This window comes from Dreissena polymorpha, chromosome 13 (genome assembly GCF_020536995.1).
Source record: "Dreissena polymorpha isolate Duluth1 chromosome 13, UMN_Dpol_1.0, whole genome shotgun sequence".
NCBI classification, from domain to species: Eukaryota; Metazoa; Mollusca; class Bivalvia; order Myida; family Dreissenidae; genus Dreissena; species Dreissena polymorpha.
In genome coordinates, this window is record NC_068367.1 from 68872804 (window position 1) to 68891333 (window position 18530).

At 31.6% G+C, this 18530-nt stretch overlaps 1 protein-coding gene and 1 non-coding gene across 2 annotated transcripts; one reads left to right on the plus strand and one right to left on the minus strand.

Moving 5' to 3' along the window:
* Positions 1 to 9441: 9441 nt before the first annotated feature.
* On the plus strand, positions 9442 to 10764 carry LOC127854746 (uncharacterized). The gene is made up of 2 exons (XM_052389802.1): positions 9442 to 9608; positions 9702 to 10764. The coding sequence occupies exons 1-2, from the start codon at positions 9459 to 9461 to the stop codon at positions 10584 to 10586; spliced, it is 1035 nt and encodes a 344-aa protein (XP_052245762.1). The 5' UTR covers positions 9442 to 9458; the 3' UTR covers positions 10587 to 10764.
* A 996-nt stretch (positions 10765 to 11760) lies between these two features.
* On the minus strand, positions 11761 to 11832 carry Trnap-ugg (transfer RNA proline (anticodon UGG)). Its single transcript has one exon. It is a non-coding gene; the product is annotated as a tRNA-Pro (tRNA).
* Between the last annotated feature and the right edge of the window lie 6698 nt (positions 11833 to 18530).

The window sequence follows — 18530 nt, forward strand, 5'->3', positions numbered from 1 at the left end:
TAAAATTGTGTGTTTCTGTAAATATGTGGATGCTTTAGTCATTGCTGAATCGCATTGTCTGATTTATGTTGAAACAAAAACATGTGACAACTAAAGGACATGTAGAAATGTCAATCCTTTGTGCAACCTCGGAAGTATTATTAAAAAAGGGTGGCGCCTGTGATTAACGGCCGTGCGTTTTATAATCTGTGATTTACTACTAAATATGCTATAAAAAAGAGACATTAACTTCTGGCTAGTTGGTCTTATCACATTTTAATATTGAAGAAATATTCTTTTTCCCTTCTTGTTTTGGAAAGTGTTTGCACACAAAAGCATAGAGCATTTAAACTAATTTCGCTTTCGGTTTAGGTTTAAATGCTCAAATATGCTTTAAATGTTATCGATGGCTTTGCCTGTTGTTACATCTTCCTTATATTTCAGGAATTGTAGTTTTTATTTATGAAAATTGAAGGTATATTTTTGGTGGGCATATGCTTTCTTGAAAGATATAAAATAATATGCTGGGTACTTCTGATTTTTCCTTTTGTGTGTAAATATGTGTTCCCTTTTCTGTTGTTTAAATGTGTATTGTTTGTAAGCGTCTGTTTTTTGCGTTTTTTTAAAATTATGTATGGGTTGTCCCTCTTACTTAAACCCAACTGGGCTGTGCATATGCTTTCTTAAATAATGATTAACTAGTATAGATGAGCATATCTGATGTCCCATTTTGTGTGTGTCGATTTTTGTTCCCCCGTTTGTTGTATTACTCGTTAATTGTTTATAGTTGGTTGCTCGATTGTTCTGTCATTATTTATGGGTTATCTTCCTTACTGGAACCTCATTCCAACCTCAGTATAATAATTATCAATATTGTGTATATTTGCAGATCACATTATTACCTTATGCTGACTCTCAAGATGTGTGATGTATTAACACATTTTGAATGTTTCTTTATTTTTGCTTTATTTTTGTGTTTTTGTTGATGTTGTTTTCCTGTTTTCATAGTGAAACATTCATTTACACTTGTACAGCCCTCAATGGAGTGTATACACTTGTTCTGTTATAAAAACTATAAAATACTATCGAACATTGTATTTGAAAAGATAACTTGGCATATTATTACATGGCTATTATGGATCTATTGCCTTATGTATTATAATTACATGTACAAACATATAACACGTGTATCTAATCACAGCTTATGAATCACATTAAAATATGTTCTCTGAATTGCCGCGGCCTATATGGAAATAGGAAAAGAATCGATGTTTTAGAGTTTTTAATAGAAAAAGATTATCAAATTTACTGTTTACAAGATACACACTGGACAAAAAAACTGGAGAAAGAAATCTATAGTTTTTGGGAGGGGGAATGCTTTTTAAGCTTTGGGAAATCAAATGTCAGAGGATGTGCTGTCCTGATTAAAAAAGGTGCCGATATTAAAGTTCACAATTGTAAAGTAGATCCACTAGGGAACTACATTTGTTTGAACCTTAATCTTTGGAATATGAACCTAACGTTGGTTACTCTATATGGACCAAACTCAGACAATCCGCAGTTCTACAAAAATATGTTTTATATTATAGATTAATTTGAGAATGAAGATTTCATACTTTGTGGCGATTTTAATTTTGTTCTTAATAATTATTTAGACTATAACAATTATAAATCTTCAAATAATAATATTAAAGCACGTTATATTGTATTACAAGAAATCGTAAACAGAAATTTGGTTGATACTTTTAGAGAAATACATGATGATACAAAAAGATATACATGGATGCGCAATAATCCATTGCTACAAGCAAGGCTTGATTTTTTTCTTAATAACCCCAAACTTTCTCAATTATTTGAAATCATCAGATATTCGTACTAGTATAAAATCAGATCATTCTATTGTAGATATTTCGCTTTGCTACAAACAATGTGACCATGGCAAAGGTCTTTGGAAATTTAATAATAATCTTCTCAAAGATATTGACTATGTTACTACTATAAACAATCTAATTGAAGAAATTAAAAAACAGTATTGCCTACCTGTCTACGATTTAGATACTATTATCCTAATTGATAATAAGGACATTTGTTTTACTATAAATGATCAACTTTTCCTCGAAACATTATTAATGGAAATCAGGGGAAAAATTATTTCATATTCTAGTTACAAAAACAAACGATTACTATCTGAAGAACAAAGGTTATTATTTGAAATATAAAACATTGAACGTAACTAAAATGAACATAACAAAGAACAATTGCAACAACTGAACTTACAATTAAATAACATAAGAGACATCAACGTCCAGGGATATATTGTTAGATCTAGAAGTCAATGGATAGAACATGGTGAGAAAACTACAAAATATTTCTGCTCTCTAGAAAAACAACACATTTTAAATAAAAATATCCCACTTATTGAGACTAATAATGGGCAGTATATAACCAATCAGAAATTTTAAATGAAACCACCCGTTTTTACAAAAATTTATATCAAAAAGCAGAACCACAAAACGAGTATTATTTGAACAATTTGAATCCACTTGGAACAAGGAAACTGCTTCCTGATGAAATGTCAAAAATCGAAGGTTTAATTACATATGAAGAACTTTCAAATACTTTTAAACCTATGAATAACGATAAAAGCCCAAAGTCTGATGGTTTTACAACCAACTTTTTTAAGGTTTTTTGGAAACATATTGGTATCTTTGTACTAAGAAGCATCAATTTTGCATATATAAATAATGCATTTTTCACATCACAAAAACAAGGTATTATAATATGCATCCCTAAAGAGAACAAACCGAAACATTTTCTTAAAAACTGGTGACCAATTACATTACCAAATGTTGTTTATAAATTAGCATCCGGAGCAATTGCCAATAGACTGAAACCTCATTTAGAACATCTTATATAGCGGGACCAAACTGGCTTTGTCTCTGGGCGCTATATTGGAGAAAACACTAGATTGTTGTACGACATCATGCACAACGTTGAAAACAACAACATCCCTGGCTTAATAATGCTTATCGATTTTGAAAAAGCCTTCGATACATTATCGTTTGACTTTATTAAGCAAACATTGAAATTCTTCCATTTTGGACCAAGTTTTTTTACGCTGTATTTCGGGTTTTCTTTAAAACACACAAACGGCTGTACAGTTAAACGGCTTTTTATCCGAAAACTTCCAGATAGGCCACGGCTGCAGGCAAGGAGATCCTATATCACCATATTTATTTATTTTGTGTGCAGAAATTTTAGCCAGTAAGATAAAGAGTTTTAGCAATATAAAAGGAATTGTGATAAATGGAATCGAATATAAGCTTACACAATTTGCGGATGATACTTCTTTGTTGTTAGATGGATCCGAAAACTCTCTAAACTCAACTCTCGATTTACTGCATCAATTCTCTTTAATGCCTGGTTTAAATGTAAATTTTGATAAAACTCAATTTGTATGGATTGGTTCGCTTAAATACAGTTCGCGGTCTATTAAAACTAAATATAAACTTAATTAGGGGACTACACAATTTAATTTATTGGTGATAACATTTGATGTAAACCTTGAAAACATAATCGAATTGAACTATTCAGAAAAGTTAAATAATGCAATCATTTTAATATCACGATGGAAGAAACGAAAACTTACTCCTATTGGAAAAATTACAGTTATGAAGTCGTTAATTCTCCCATTATTTACACACTACTTTTTTCATTGCCTACTCCAAAGATCGAAGTTTTAGATAAACTTAATAAACTATTTTTTGATATTGTTTGGGAAAATGGTCCTTACAAAATAAAAAGCTCTGTCCTTGTTCAAAACTATGATAAAGGAAGATTGAAAATGATTGATATTGTCGCCTTTTGTCAAAAAATAAAATTATCATGGATTAGAAAACTTTATAGATGTTACGATTGCAAATGCATTATGCTAGCTAGAATAATAGATGTCAGCAAATTGTTTAATTCTGGAATATGTTATATAAGCAAAATTTTGAAAAATATAACAAACAAGTTCTGGTTACAAGTGTTTACCTGCTATGGAGATTTTGTTGCCACTGTTAAGGTCACAGAATTAGAAGACATTTTAAGTATGCCTCTTTTTTATAATGACAATTTTACAATAGGAAAAGAACCATTTTTCTTGAAATCGTTGTATGATAGGGGTTTAAGATATGTACGTGACATAATTACCAGCTCAAACAAATTTCTTTCCAAAACTGAAATTGAATGCATAACAGGTCAACCATTAAAGTTCTTACACTATGAAGCTCTAACAAAAACAGTAAAATGCTTGTTAAAAAAACAAAATCTGGAAATAAATTCGAGCTGTGTTTCGACACCAGCCATTTCTTGCTATGCACAATACTTTATTTATAATAACGATAAAGGCAAGAGTATATAATTGTTTTATTGAAAATAAAGTAAAACCAACCTGCTTGAATAAATGGGTTAACTTTGCTATGACTGGTGAAGAATGGAAAATAATTTTAAGAAAAGTTTTTTGGATAACAAAAGATACATATTTACAATGGTTACAAGTTAGAGTTATACACCAAATCCTAGGAACAAATGCTCTTATGTTTAAAATGAAAATCTCGAACAATAGTAAGTGTACCTTCTGTGACCAGCATGATGAAACTATCCTTCATTTGTTTTGGAACTGTTAACATGTTCAGTTGCTGATCGCGAAAGTAAAAGCATGTTTGCTTAAATTTATAAGTTCTAGTGATTTTCCCATCAGTAACAAAAGCTTTATTTTGGGACACTCTTCGAATGTTAATGTTAGATTAGATACTCTATACCTGGAAATCAAACGTTATATTTTTCAATGCAAAAAAGAAAAAATAATTCCCAATTTCAGGGGATTAAAAAACAGATTGATTTTAAATTGTAAGATACAAAGTCATGCGACAAAAACATGCAACGAAATAGAACAATGGTCTTTTGTAACATACTTGGTAAACTGCGATAGATGCTAAGATATATGAAATATATTACCCTTATTACGGATCTATATACCAGACCTATTTTTTAAAGTATTAGAATGCTTAGAAGTATTGTATTGCAAATACCGGTATAACCAATATAAAAATTGTGAAACAAACCATATAATTTGTGTATACACAAGCATCTGACTTCAAAATGAATGCAGATGTACACTGTGTGAGATTTCACTATGTATTTTTTTCTTCTTTTTGTTCTTATAAATTAACAAATGACAAACATGTTTGAAAATCGAACAACTCTGATTTGATAATGGGGTTAACTTCACATATATCATTAATTCCTCAATTTTAAACATTTTATTTATATACGAATATATGTCCAAATATGTTGTCATGAGTTGTAGTCGTGTTGTATATTATAAGTTACACATGTCACAGCTCTGATTTGATAATGTTATTAACTGCTCATATAGTATTATATAATTCTTCTCACATATTTACATTTGATTTACATCAGATTTGTATAACTGAATTGTATATTAAATGATATATGTCTTGAATAAAGCTATATTCTGGGAAAAAAATATTGAAGAAATAATAACAATCCTCAGTTTAATACAAATTGAAACTATTTGGGAGGCATACCATCTGCAAAATATTTGGGCTTGTCCGGGATTTGAACCCGGGACCTCTCGCACCCAAAGCGATATATATATATATGTGTGTGTATATATATATATATATATATATATATATATATATATATATATATATATATATATATATATATATATATATATATATATATATATATATATGTATATAAGCTAATAATCCGGTAATACATGTATAATTATATAATGAATGAATATATATATATATATATATATATATATATATATATATATATATATATATATATATATATATATATATATATATAATTATATATATATATATATATATATGTGTGTGTATATGTATGTTTCTTTATAACTTTCAGAGTAAATTAACTCAATATAAGAGAAGTTAGTGTATTTTTCAATAAATAAATATATGAATGAATGAATATATATATATTTGTATATGTATGTTTTTTTTATGATAACACATGTCATAGAAGATTGTCATAGCTAATAATCTGGTAATACATGTATAGTTATAGGAAAATAAGCTCACACGTTTTGTACATCTTTAGCATTGCAAGATAAATGTATAGTAGTCTAGATACTAATCTTGATTATGTCAGGAAAAATATGTTTTTATAACGACACCATTGTTATCTACCTACCTAACAACACTAGGCGAATTTGTCAATACAGTGTGATTTTGTCTGATTGCTGTCTCAAGTCTTTAACGTGGTCAGATTACATCCAATATGTAGGTTGATTTGTTTGTATATTGGTATATAACATTGTAAATAATCGGTTTTTGAAAATGGTATTATGTAAAATTATCATACCAGAATAAAATTAATTTTTTAGACCTCAATATTTATTCTAATATTATTACAGCTGCACACAGGAAAGATATATGCCAACACTTCTCATAAGAACATAATTTCTTTTAGCATACATTCCCCACCATCCATAATGTTATTATGTTAAAGATATTTTGTTTTCCTTTTCATAAAAACATAATTTATACTAAATACTGTATGTCCTATTTGTTTTTGCAGCAGAGCAGGGTTTTTGTGTATATTTTTGGTGGTGAAGACATGTTTGTCTGTGTTCTTTGCTTTTTGTTCCTTGTTTTAAATTCCTTTTTACATGCTTTTATATCTTTCATAAGTGTATTGTTAAAGTTTTGTCTGCTTTATATGTCACTGAAAATTTACCATATTCTATATTATGATCGAATACCGATAATATGTTTTGTAATCCTTTGTTATGACTGAACTACGCATGATTTCCTTTAACTGTCGGGGTTTGAACGATAGTAGAAAGAGATTTGATGTAATAAATTATTTAAAAAAGCTTAATGCTGATATCTATTGGTTAAAAGATGTTCACTGGAATGCACAAATGGAGAAAAATATATACTCACAATGGGGTGAGGATTGCTACATTAGTTTTGGGTCAACTCATTCAAGGGATGTCGCCATATTATTTAAAAATAAATTACAAATTACAGTGAATTCAGTCGAAAAAGATGATTATGAAAATATGATAGCCCTTAATCTTAGTTTCTGTTCCAAACAGTTCACATTACTAAACTTATATGGCCCAAATACAGACAACCCGTCCTTTTATAAACAAGTATTTGATACAATTGATAAATTAGGCAATACAATGTATATTATATGTGGAGGCTTTAATTTAGTGCTTGACCCACTGTTGGACTATACTAACTATAAACATTTAAATAGTAATAGGAAAGCTAGAGACTTGTTATTGGGGGAAATAGTTAAAAGGGAATTGAAGGACACATTTAGATATATAAACGGTGAGAAAAAAGGTTACACATGGAGACGTACTAACCCATTGCAACAGGGCCGTCTGGACCTTTTCCTTATTACAAATAATATAATTGAATATTTATTAAATGCTCAAATACAATTAAGCTACAGATCTGATCATTCTATTATTGACATGGTTATAAGTTTTGAAAAAATTATACACGGTAAAGGTTTATGGAAATTTAATAACTCGTTACTATCCGATATTGAATTTTTGCCAGTAATTAATACTGTGATAGAAGATATTAAACGGCAATATTGCATTCCTATATATAATTTAGACACATTAAACGAGATTGAAGATAGCCAAATACAGTTTGTCATAAATGATCAACTTTTCTTAGAAACACTTTTAATGGAGATTAGAGGCAAGACCATCTCTTATTCAAGTCAAAGAGCAAAATTAAGAAGAACACAGGAAAGTATATTAATATCAAAAATTGAAATATTAGAGCAATCACTGACTGAAGAAAATAAAGATTTATTAATTACATTAAAAAATGAACTAGAAACTATTAGACAAGAAACTATGAAGGGTTGCTTTATACGTTCCCGTTCAGACTGGATAGATAATGGAGAAAAACCTACTAAAATGTTTTGTAACTTGGAAAAACGTAATTTTCTTTCCAAAAATATATCTTGTATTCAGAGAGAAGATGGAACATTTATATATGAACCTGAAAATATTCTTAAGGAAGCAAACAGCTTTTACAAAATTTTATATTCAGAACAACCCACAACCAACCCTGATCTCAAAAATGAATTTAAAAATGATGAATTGCCCAAATTAACAAATTTAGAGGCGGACATGTTAGAGGGTATTCTTTCGTTACAAGAGGTGTCATTAACGCTTAAACACATGAAAAATGACAAAAGTCCAGGCTCCGATGGATTCTCAGCAAATTTCTTTAAAGTTTTTTGGAAAAAATTGGGGGTATTTGTGGTAAGAAGCATTAATTATTCATATAATATAGGGTCACTCTCAATAACTCAAAAGCAGGGAATTATAACTTGTATTCCAAAGTAGGGTAAGCCTAAACAATTTTTAAAAAATTGGAGACCAATTTGCCTGTTGAACACAGTTTATAAATTAGCATCAGGAACGATAGCTAACAGACTTAAGTCAACCTTAAACAAATTAGTGAATAATGACCAAACTAGTTTCATTAAAGGCAGGTACATGGGAGATAACACACGATTATTATATGATATTATGAGTTATACTGAGTGCAACCAAATCCCTGGCCTGTTGATGCTAATTGATTTCGAAAAAGCGTTCGATACTTTATCATTCAGTTTTATAAAACAAGTGTTTGATTTGTTTAACTTTGGGCCAATGTTTAAGAACTGGATAGCGCTTTTTTTTAATAATATGGAAAATGCGGTCCAGTTGAATGGGTTTTTGTCAGACTTCTTTATAATAGGACGAGGTTGTCGTCAGGGAGACCCTATTTCAGCGTATATATTTATCCTTTGTGCAGAAATGCTAGCTATTAAAATAAGAAAATGTAAGCAAATGAAGGGAATAACAATTGACAATGAAGAATATAAGATATCACAATTTGCTGATGACACCTATTTATTAATGGACGGGTCGGAAGAAACCTTGAATACTGCATTACAATTGTTGCACTCCTTCTCACAATATTCAGGCCTGAATGTAAACTTTGAAAAAAACTTATGTTGTCTGGATAGGATCATTAAAATACAGCACACGGTCCATAAAAACAAGATGGAAACTAGTGTGGGGATGTACCCAATTTAAATTATTAGGTTTAAATTTCGATGTTGATCTACCTAAAATGATTGAGCTAAATTATAATGACAAATTAGTTAAATTAGAAAATATCATTGCACATTGGAACAGAAGAGAGCTAACTCCCTTAGGTAGGTTAACTGTTGTTAAGACCTTGATACTTCCAATGTTTATTCACCTGTTTGTCTCTTTGCCACAACCCGGAGAGGCTATTTGTAAAGTTTTAAACGATAAAGTTCTTAAATTTGTGTATCAAGGGCCTTCAAAAATTAAAGCAAAAGTCATAACAAAAGATTTTGATGAAGGGGGACTCAAAATGGTGGACATAAATGCATTTATGAAAAGTTTAAAATTATCATGGATAAGAAAAGTTATTCAAGGCCAGAACAAATTTACATCCTTGGGTAGAAAGTTAATAGATTTTAATATACTATGTAATACAGGCAGTTTATACGCAATTTCAGCTGTTAAAAATATAACCAACGCCTTTTGGATAGATGTTTTAACAATATATTCTGACTTTGTTAAGAGTATTAATATTGACTCTGTTGATTAACTTGTAGATATGCCTTTGTTTTTTAATAACTGTTTATTAATCAACAATAAATACATTTTTTGGAAATATTGGTATGATGATGGCATTCGGTTTGTTAAAGATATTATTAAAGACAGTGGGCAGATTTTGTCACTGCAAGAGCTACAAGCCAAAATGAATAAACCGGTAAACTTTTTACATTATGAAGGTATAAAAAAAGTTCTTTCCACATACATTGTCTCGGTGCAAAATGTAAAATTAAAAGATTATAAAGTACATTCATATCCCATTTTGTCGACCTATATAAAACCTATCATTCTGAATTCTTGTAATAAGTTACTATACAATATGTTAAAAGAGAACTCTGAAATCCCCACATGCCAAACAAAATGGAATGAATACTTTGCAGATGACTCCATACAATGGAAAAATGTCCATGGACAAGTGTTTAAAAAAACGAATAATACATATATTCAATGGTTACAAACTAGAATTATCCACAGAATATTGGGAACAAACTCACTCCTTTTTAAAATGGGCTTGTCCGATAGTAAAACATGCACTTTTTGCAAAATGTCAGAAGAATCAATTACCCATTTATTCTGGGATTGTAACACAGTAAAAATACTTATTAAAGATATCTCGGATAGCTTAAAAAACGCAAATATACAAATAGTAATAAACAGCAAAATGTTCCTTCTTGGTGATACAAACGTAAATGATAACTGCTTTATTCTTTTCATGGAAGTTAAAAAGTACATTTTTGAATGCAAAAGGAAAGAAGTAATTCCACATTTTCAGGGATTTAAGGCTAGCCTAAAATTATCTTTAAATATATATGAAAACACAACAAATGAATCAAATAAAGGATTTTTTTGGATAGTTATAAGATTAATATGTAATTCATAATTGCATGAATAACAAAAATAACTGTTATTAACTCGCATTATATATGAAACCTGCAAAATGTGTTTTCTTAATCAAGTGTCACTATGTTGTTTGCATATTGATCATAAAGTTTATATTGATTGTGTGGTAAACTGCACTCTAAGTGTAAAATCAAACTTTGTTAAAAAGGTCCATTTTAAATGACACTAGCAAATGTACTAGGTTTTATTTTTTTAAAACACTGTAACCATAGTAGTTGTAAATATGACTCTTTTCTTGTATTACTATGTTGTTTGCAATTTGATCATAAAGTTTATATCAATTGTGTTGTAATCTGCACTAAAATTGTAAAATCAAACTTTGTTAAAAAGGTCAATTTTTAACGACATTAGCAAATGTACTATGTTTTATCTCTTTATCTCTTTGAACACTGTAGCCATAGTTGTTGTAATCTGATCCTTTTTCTTGTTTAAGAATTAACGCTTAATATTATTGTGCTATACATAAATATTTATTTAAGTTAAGTAAAAAAGGTAAAAAGGTTGAAGGAAGTACGATCCTAATTCAGCTTGAGTAATTATTGTATTAATATAGCGAAAACACTATACATATGGTAATTTAAGTATATGAACGAACATGCCATTGTAAATTGTGTGTATATGTATATATTATGAATGAATAAAAACATTAAAACAGGAAAAAAAAAAAAAAAAAAAAGATTGCCAGTAATTGTTGTGCAATCGTTATCAATTATTAAATACTATGTTTTTTTCTTCTTCTTTTTGTTCTTAAATAAATAAATTAACAAATGACAAACATGTTTGAAAATCGAACAACTCTAATTTGATAATGTGGTTAACTACACATAATATATATCATTAGTTCCTCAATTTTAAACATTTTATTTATATACGAATATATGTCCAAATATGTTGACATGAGTTGTAGTCGTGTTGTATATTATAAGTTACACATGTCATAGCTCTGATTTGATCATGTTATTAACTGCTCGTAAAGTAGTATGTAATTCTTCTCACATATTTACATTTGAGATACATCAGATTTTTATAACTGTATTGTATATAATATGATATATGTCTTGAATAAAGCTATATTCTGGAAAAGAAATATTGAAGAAATAATTACAATCCTCAGTTTAATACAATTTGGGAGGCATACCATCTGCAAAATATTTGGGCTCGTCCGGGATTTGAACCCGGGACCTCTCGCACCCAAAGCGAGAATCATACCCCTAGACCAACGAGCCACTCACGTACTATCAACGCCATTTGATAAGACAGTTCTTATGAAGATAAGTTAGATTTCCAGTTACAATGCAATCATACACCTAGACCAACGAGTCGTTCTTTCATTCATAAATTCATCGCAATATGATAAGAAAGGTCAAATAGTTAGATCGCCAGTAATTGTTGTGCAATCGTTATCAATTATTAAGGCGTTGCAGTTGTTTTATCTGCCTAAGTTTTCTATAAAAGATATGTATATACGTAAGGCTCGTTGGTCTAGGGGTATCATTCTCGCTTAGGGTGCGAGAGGTACCGGGTTCAAATCCCGGACGAGCCCAAATCTTGTGTGCATTGAGTCGAATAAAAATATTATTAATTCAATTTGCAAACGTCATGATGAACAAGACTCGTTGGTTTCGGTGTATGAATCTGATGACATGTACATACAATACCGTACAATGCTTTATGAAATCTTGGTGGGCACACATATCATTTTAAATGGATGTTCATAATACCGTTATATTCATATATCACTCATTTCACCTTTCACTCAATTACGTTGAACACATATATTCTTACTTCATCACGTTCATCACATATTAACCAGCAGAAGCATGTGACAGGCATAAGTCAGTAAACAGAAAACATAGTAAACTGTGTAATATACTTCCTACTCTATGGTACAATGTGTAAAGTTGATGTAAAACATAGAAATCTAAGGCCCAATTTTCCTTCCATTTCGTAGCAGTGCCCAAGCAAGTTCATTGCAATGAGAATTCAATACTCTCAATGCATTAAGCTGTTTGTCACGTTCAACGAGTCCTCCATATGTAAGGTACGTAGATAGTGGACGGACGAGCATCAAACTCAGCACTTTCCATGAGTAAGTGAGTGAGTGAGTGAGTGAGTGAGTGAGTGAGTGAGTGAGTGAGTGAGTGAGTGAGTGAGTGAGTGAGTGAGTGAGTGAGTGAGTGAGTGAGTGAGTGAGTGAGTGAGTGAGTGAGTGAGTGAGTGAGTGAGTGAGTGAGTGAGTGAGTGAGTGAGTGAGTGAGTGAGTGAGTGAGTGAGTGAGTGAGTGAGTGAGTAAGTGAGTGAGTGAGTGAGTGAGTGAGTGAGTGAGTGAGTGAGTGAGTGAGTGAGTGAGTGAGTGAGTGAGTGAGTGAGTGAGTGAATGAGCGAGTGAATGGGTGAGTGAGTGAGTGAGTGAGTGAGTAAGGCTTATCAAATGTTTTATGAGGCTAAATTAAAGAATATGATTCTGCATGTGCAAAAGACGTCACTAGCCGGTAATACATGTACCCACTGAACAAGACACTACATTTCGGGCATAACATATTTCCCATAGCCTCGGCATTCATAATAGAAAGTATTAAATCATGATGTCAACTAGTTTACATTTACAGGTAAAGAGCTCAATGGCCTGTACTTTACCCCAAATTGAATGGTCCATATTTTTTATGTTACAAAGAGGATCTGACACTTTTGCCGTCAAGGTGATATTCAACTTGAGGTGTGGAATTTATCTTTGATTGGTTTGCTTCGCAACGTTGTCGGCAAAGGTTTCATTGTAAGCTGCGTCAGTATACTATCACTTATTCACGCGGAACTGTCAGCTTTGATTTCGTTTAAATAAAAAAAAATGCGATTTATGATGAACAATTAATTTTAGACCATCAACAACAATCCTTAACTTTGTATACTCAAGACGATTGATGATGTTAACACCAACACGTTTTAAAAACAACATTGTGCTACTGCTGATATGTTAGAATAATGTGTTAATTAAGTGAGTTTTAATATCATGAGACGTATCAGTAATCATTGTATGTATGCACCATGCTATTATGTGATCGGTTTAGATAGGTGTCGATAGGTTGACATAAGTCAGCCGATGAATACCCTAGTTCACGAATCAAACCCGGTATCTCTCGAGCTTGAGCTCCAACAGGCTTTACGACAGAAAATTGTTTGATTTTGCTGAATGCAAATCATATAGATATTCTCTCTGCATGCGTCGTGCTTTGACAACAAGAGTGGCTTTTTTTCATCTAAATGTTTTCAATTTTTGGTAAACGTTGAGCAATTCGGTTTCTAACATTCATGCGATCTTAACAATTAAGCTCAATTCGTTAATAATAGATGTACACACAGGATTGAGGACATCATATACCATGGGTATTCATCATTTCTTCGTCTGCATAGTTTGGCTTAATTTTATCGTACGAGGTTTGTTCGTTTTATTTGCCTCATTGAAGTTTGAATGTCTTAATATCGTACACTCCAATTGTGTGTTATCTTTTTTATTGAACACATATATAGCACATTAACGCACGAGTTAAACATATCAAGGTGTATTGTAAAGCATCGTCTGCTATATACATTATCGTCCGTGAAATGCAACCCTATCGAATCATCTAACACCAAATTGTTTAAGATTATTAATCAGTTAACACATTTAATGCATGTAATGTATCAATATTTTTTAATTAATTTGCAATGTTTGTTTGCTGAAACACAGACGATATACATCTGTTATCATTTTCATGGTGTAACATCGGTATTTATTAAAAGCCCATATATAAAATGCCATATACAATTCTCCGATTTCCCACTGGGAAATAATTTTATCCTGCCTCTGTTACAAACATTGACCAAATAAAGCAGGATCGGATAAACTAGTTGATATCCGGCAGTACATCACGTGACCTAACCGTAAGTATGTATTCCTACGCGCCGATTAACATGTTCTTATATTTGACCCTTGAAATTTATTGGGACGCATCATGAATGTTATCGTTATATTATATATCATCCTTTTTTTCTTCTTTAAAATATATTACAGAACCGGCTTTCCGTATTTATCATTTTCATTTACTTGATTACGCAATGTATGACGTATCTAGAGTGACGTCATTTCTCAGACAAAACATACACTCTAGTTTCTCTCAGTATTTTAGGGACAACAATTTTGACGTGGTGGTTTTTACAGTATTTGTTTTTAAATATTTTAAAGCATCGAACGAATCATAAACGTATTTCGGACTGTGTGTTTGTCATTCATAAGTGTTAACTTCGATAGGAATAAAATAATTTGCTACGACAGGATAACGATTTCGTAAATCGGGTTTCGGGTCAGAGTGGTTAGCATTCGATACAAACGCTATCAAAAATAGGGTGGTTTAAATACATTTCGATAATAGATATGGAAAACAGAAATGGTTTTCGACAAAGGGGTGGAAGAACAAAAAATGGATGTGTATATCGTTGTAAATTTGTTGTTATAAGCAATGGATTAAAGTTGTCATTAAGGTAAATAAAATAAAGCTTTTTTTTGCTGCTGCATTTTGTTTTCATTTTTTACCAAGAAAAATATCACATTCTCGATTCGTTTTTTATTTCTACTTATATTTTCAATGGGAAAGTATTAAAAGGAACAGTTTATCGTGGAACTATTTATTACGTGACACAATCTGTAGTTATTCGGTCGTCAGGAATGTCGGAGGCCCGACAAGAATAATTATATTGTTATGTCAATTAATCATTTGTCTTAGATAAAATGTGTCAACGGCATGAAGCAGGATAAATTGAATACATGGTTGGTGCCGAGATGCAGAAAGTTTATCCATCTCGGCACCAACCATGTATTCTCTATGTTCGTACGTAATGACTGAAAATGCACAGATTTTTAAACTGACGTCGTTTAAATACGCATTACTACGACGTTATTCTGGCATGTGAATATTACCAGGGTGCTGGATCAACGGGGCTTAAACTCGGATCGGACAGAATGAAAACACACCGTTAAGAACTTTATTTTTGCAAATATCTCAAGTCATTAACATATTTTTGCAAAAATCTTGTGTGCATAAAAGACATTTTTTCTTTCAGTTTTTGTCGATAATTTAAGAATTAATTATTGAATCTGGTGTGCCAAAATTTCAAAATTGTTTTAAAAAGTTATTTGAAAAACAATACACCACTTACCGGTGTGTTTACATCCATTAAATTCATTTGTAAACCCCATAAAGTCACGTGATCCCAAACCCTGATTACAATGGGAATAGTTCAATATAATGTTATTTTTATGTTCGGAATTTTAACATATTTTTGAGTTTGTGACTTATTGCTTTTCGTCGTAAGATGATGCTAAATGGATTTTAGGGGGCTGTGGTTTTCCGATGAGTTGTACAATTTTAGTTTGTAGTCGATTGAATACCACTCGTGTAGAATTTGAGATATACAACGTCACACAATCAACTCGTGCGAATAAACCCACGGGAACACAACACTTAAGATATGTTTTCTTGTTTTAAATCGATCTGGAAATGTGTTCGTATAGAGTTTTATCATACCACCGCACTGATATCCGCCTGATATAACGTTGCCTGATATATTTTTATATCATGGTCACCAGGAAGTTCTTTTATCATACCATCGCAATGATATCTGCCTGATATAACGTTGCCTGATATATTTTTTATATCATGGTCAACAGGAAGTTCTTATATCAGTCAATGTTTGGAGTTACGTGGGATTGGCATTTAAGTCAACAATTTCTATTAACATGAATCAGGTTCAACAAAACAAACAATTTGAAACCAAGAAAGTACATATTTTATTCTAGTTTAAAGTCAAAAATCACAAAAACGTTTATATTTTAAAAATCACAACAGCCCGCACTGCAGAGTTAAATGGCGTCATCAATGGGGCAATAACTCTTTAATATCGATATAGTCATTGAACTCGCAAGTGTTGCACAGAAAGTCAAGACAAATGATAACTGAATGCTAATCCTGAACTATTTAAACAAACGATTTAACACACTTATGTCATTATTGACACATTCATCAAAATGTCAATTTCAATACACATCTCCAAAATGGCGTCTCCAAACTGTTCGGTCAAATGTGTTGTTCGATTAAATTTGTCGCTGCAGTCCATTCCTAATCTCCAATTCAAGACGTTTATAATTAAAGCGGTTGTACTATTCCCATTCGTAGTGCAAACAACTTTTTTTCTCTATACGATGTTAAAAAAAAGCGATTATTCGTGTTGTCTTTTCGAACGCCGTTTCTACATGTATGTCAACGTGTAAAAGCCGGATCAGCAAAATCAGCGGGCATCCGTTCATTTTAAATATAAAGAAATGGATTGTTTTGCAGATTTTTAGGAAAATGTGGTATGATAAACAGAAAAACAGGTCACTGTCACATCGTTTTGTAATATATTAGGCTCAGCACGAATAAAATAACGGCTCGGCAAGCCTCGCCGTTATATTATTCTAAGCCTCGCCTGATATATTACAAAACGATGGGACAGTAACCTGTCATTCTCTATATATAAATCAATGTTTGGAGTTACGTGAGATTTGCAATGAAGTCAACTATTTCTAACAACATGAATCAGGTTCAACAAAACAAACAATTTGATACAGAGAATGTACATATTTTATTCTAGTTTAAATTCATAAATCACGAAAACATTTTTTTTTAATCACCACAGCCCGCACTACAGCTGTTAAATGACGTCATCAATGGGACAATAAATCTTAAATATCGATATAGTCATTGCACTCGCAAGCGTTGCACAGAAAGTCAAGACAAAAGATACCTGTATGCTAATCCTCAACTATTTAAACAAACGATTTAACACGCTTATATCAATATTGACACCATCATCAAAATGTCAATTTTAATACACATCTCCAAAATGGCATCTACAAACTATTCGGTTTAGTGTGTTCTTCGATTAAATTTGTCGCTGCAGCCCATTCATGATCTCCAATTCAAGACGTTTATAATTAAAGCGGGTGTTCTCTTCCTATTCGTAGTGCAAACAACTGTTTTTTTCTATACGCTGTTTAAAATAAGCGATTATTCGTGTCGTCTTTTCGAACGCCGTTGCTACATGTATGTCAACGTGTAAAAGCCGGATCAGCAAAATCAGCGTACATTTTAAATATAAAAAATGATTGTTTTGCAGATTTTTGGGAAAGTGTGGTATGATAAACAGGGAAAACAGGTTACTGTCCCATCGTTTTGTAATATATCAGGCTCGGCACAAATAAAATAACGGCTCGGCCAGGCTCGCCGTTATATTATTCTTAACCTCGCCTTATATATTACAAAACGATGGGAAAGTAACCTGTTATTCTCTATATCAACATTGTAACTCAGTTCTAGTTGAATAAAACACGATTTTAAACGACAACTTATCACATCTCGTATCATTCCCTTTAAATGCCCGACTGAACATATCTCCAGGATAAGCAAATGTGTAAGTATCTTTAGCTAGTAACTATTTGCAAAAGCCCAACCAAGTTATGACAGTAAAATGAGTCTTTTTTCTAAGAAAGGTTTGCTAACGTGATTGCCACAAGAGTTGGCAAATACTACCGGTATATTGAATGGGTGCACAATGTTAATCTAATTATACTTTGGACTTTCCGTGTATATTAACATTTGTTTGGCCATACAGCTAACAATGTCGGTGCGGCATCAACCCGCATATCCGGTACAGTAACCACTTCCGCGCCTCCCACGTGTGTGGGAGACTGGACGTCGTGGATGAACATGGATGCTAGATGCACCAACGCCGACAACTTCCCCGTCCCGTGCAACGATTACAAGATGAGATACTTCTGCGACTGCAAAGGTAAAGCAATATTAGAATATTTGACCTTAAGATCAAGAGAATACTAAGCGATTCGAAATACAAG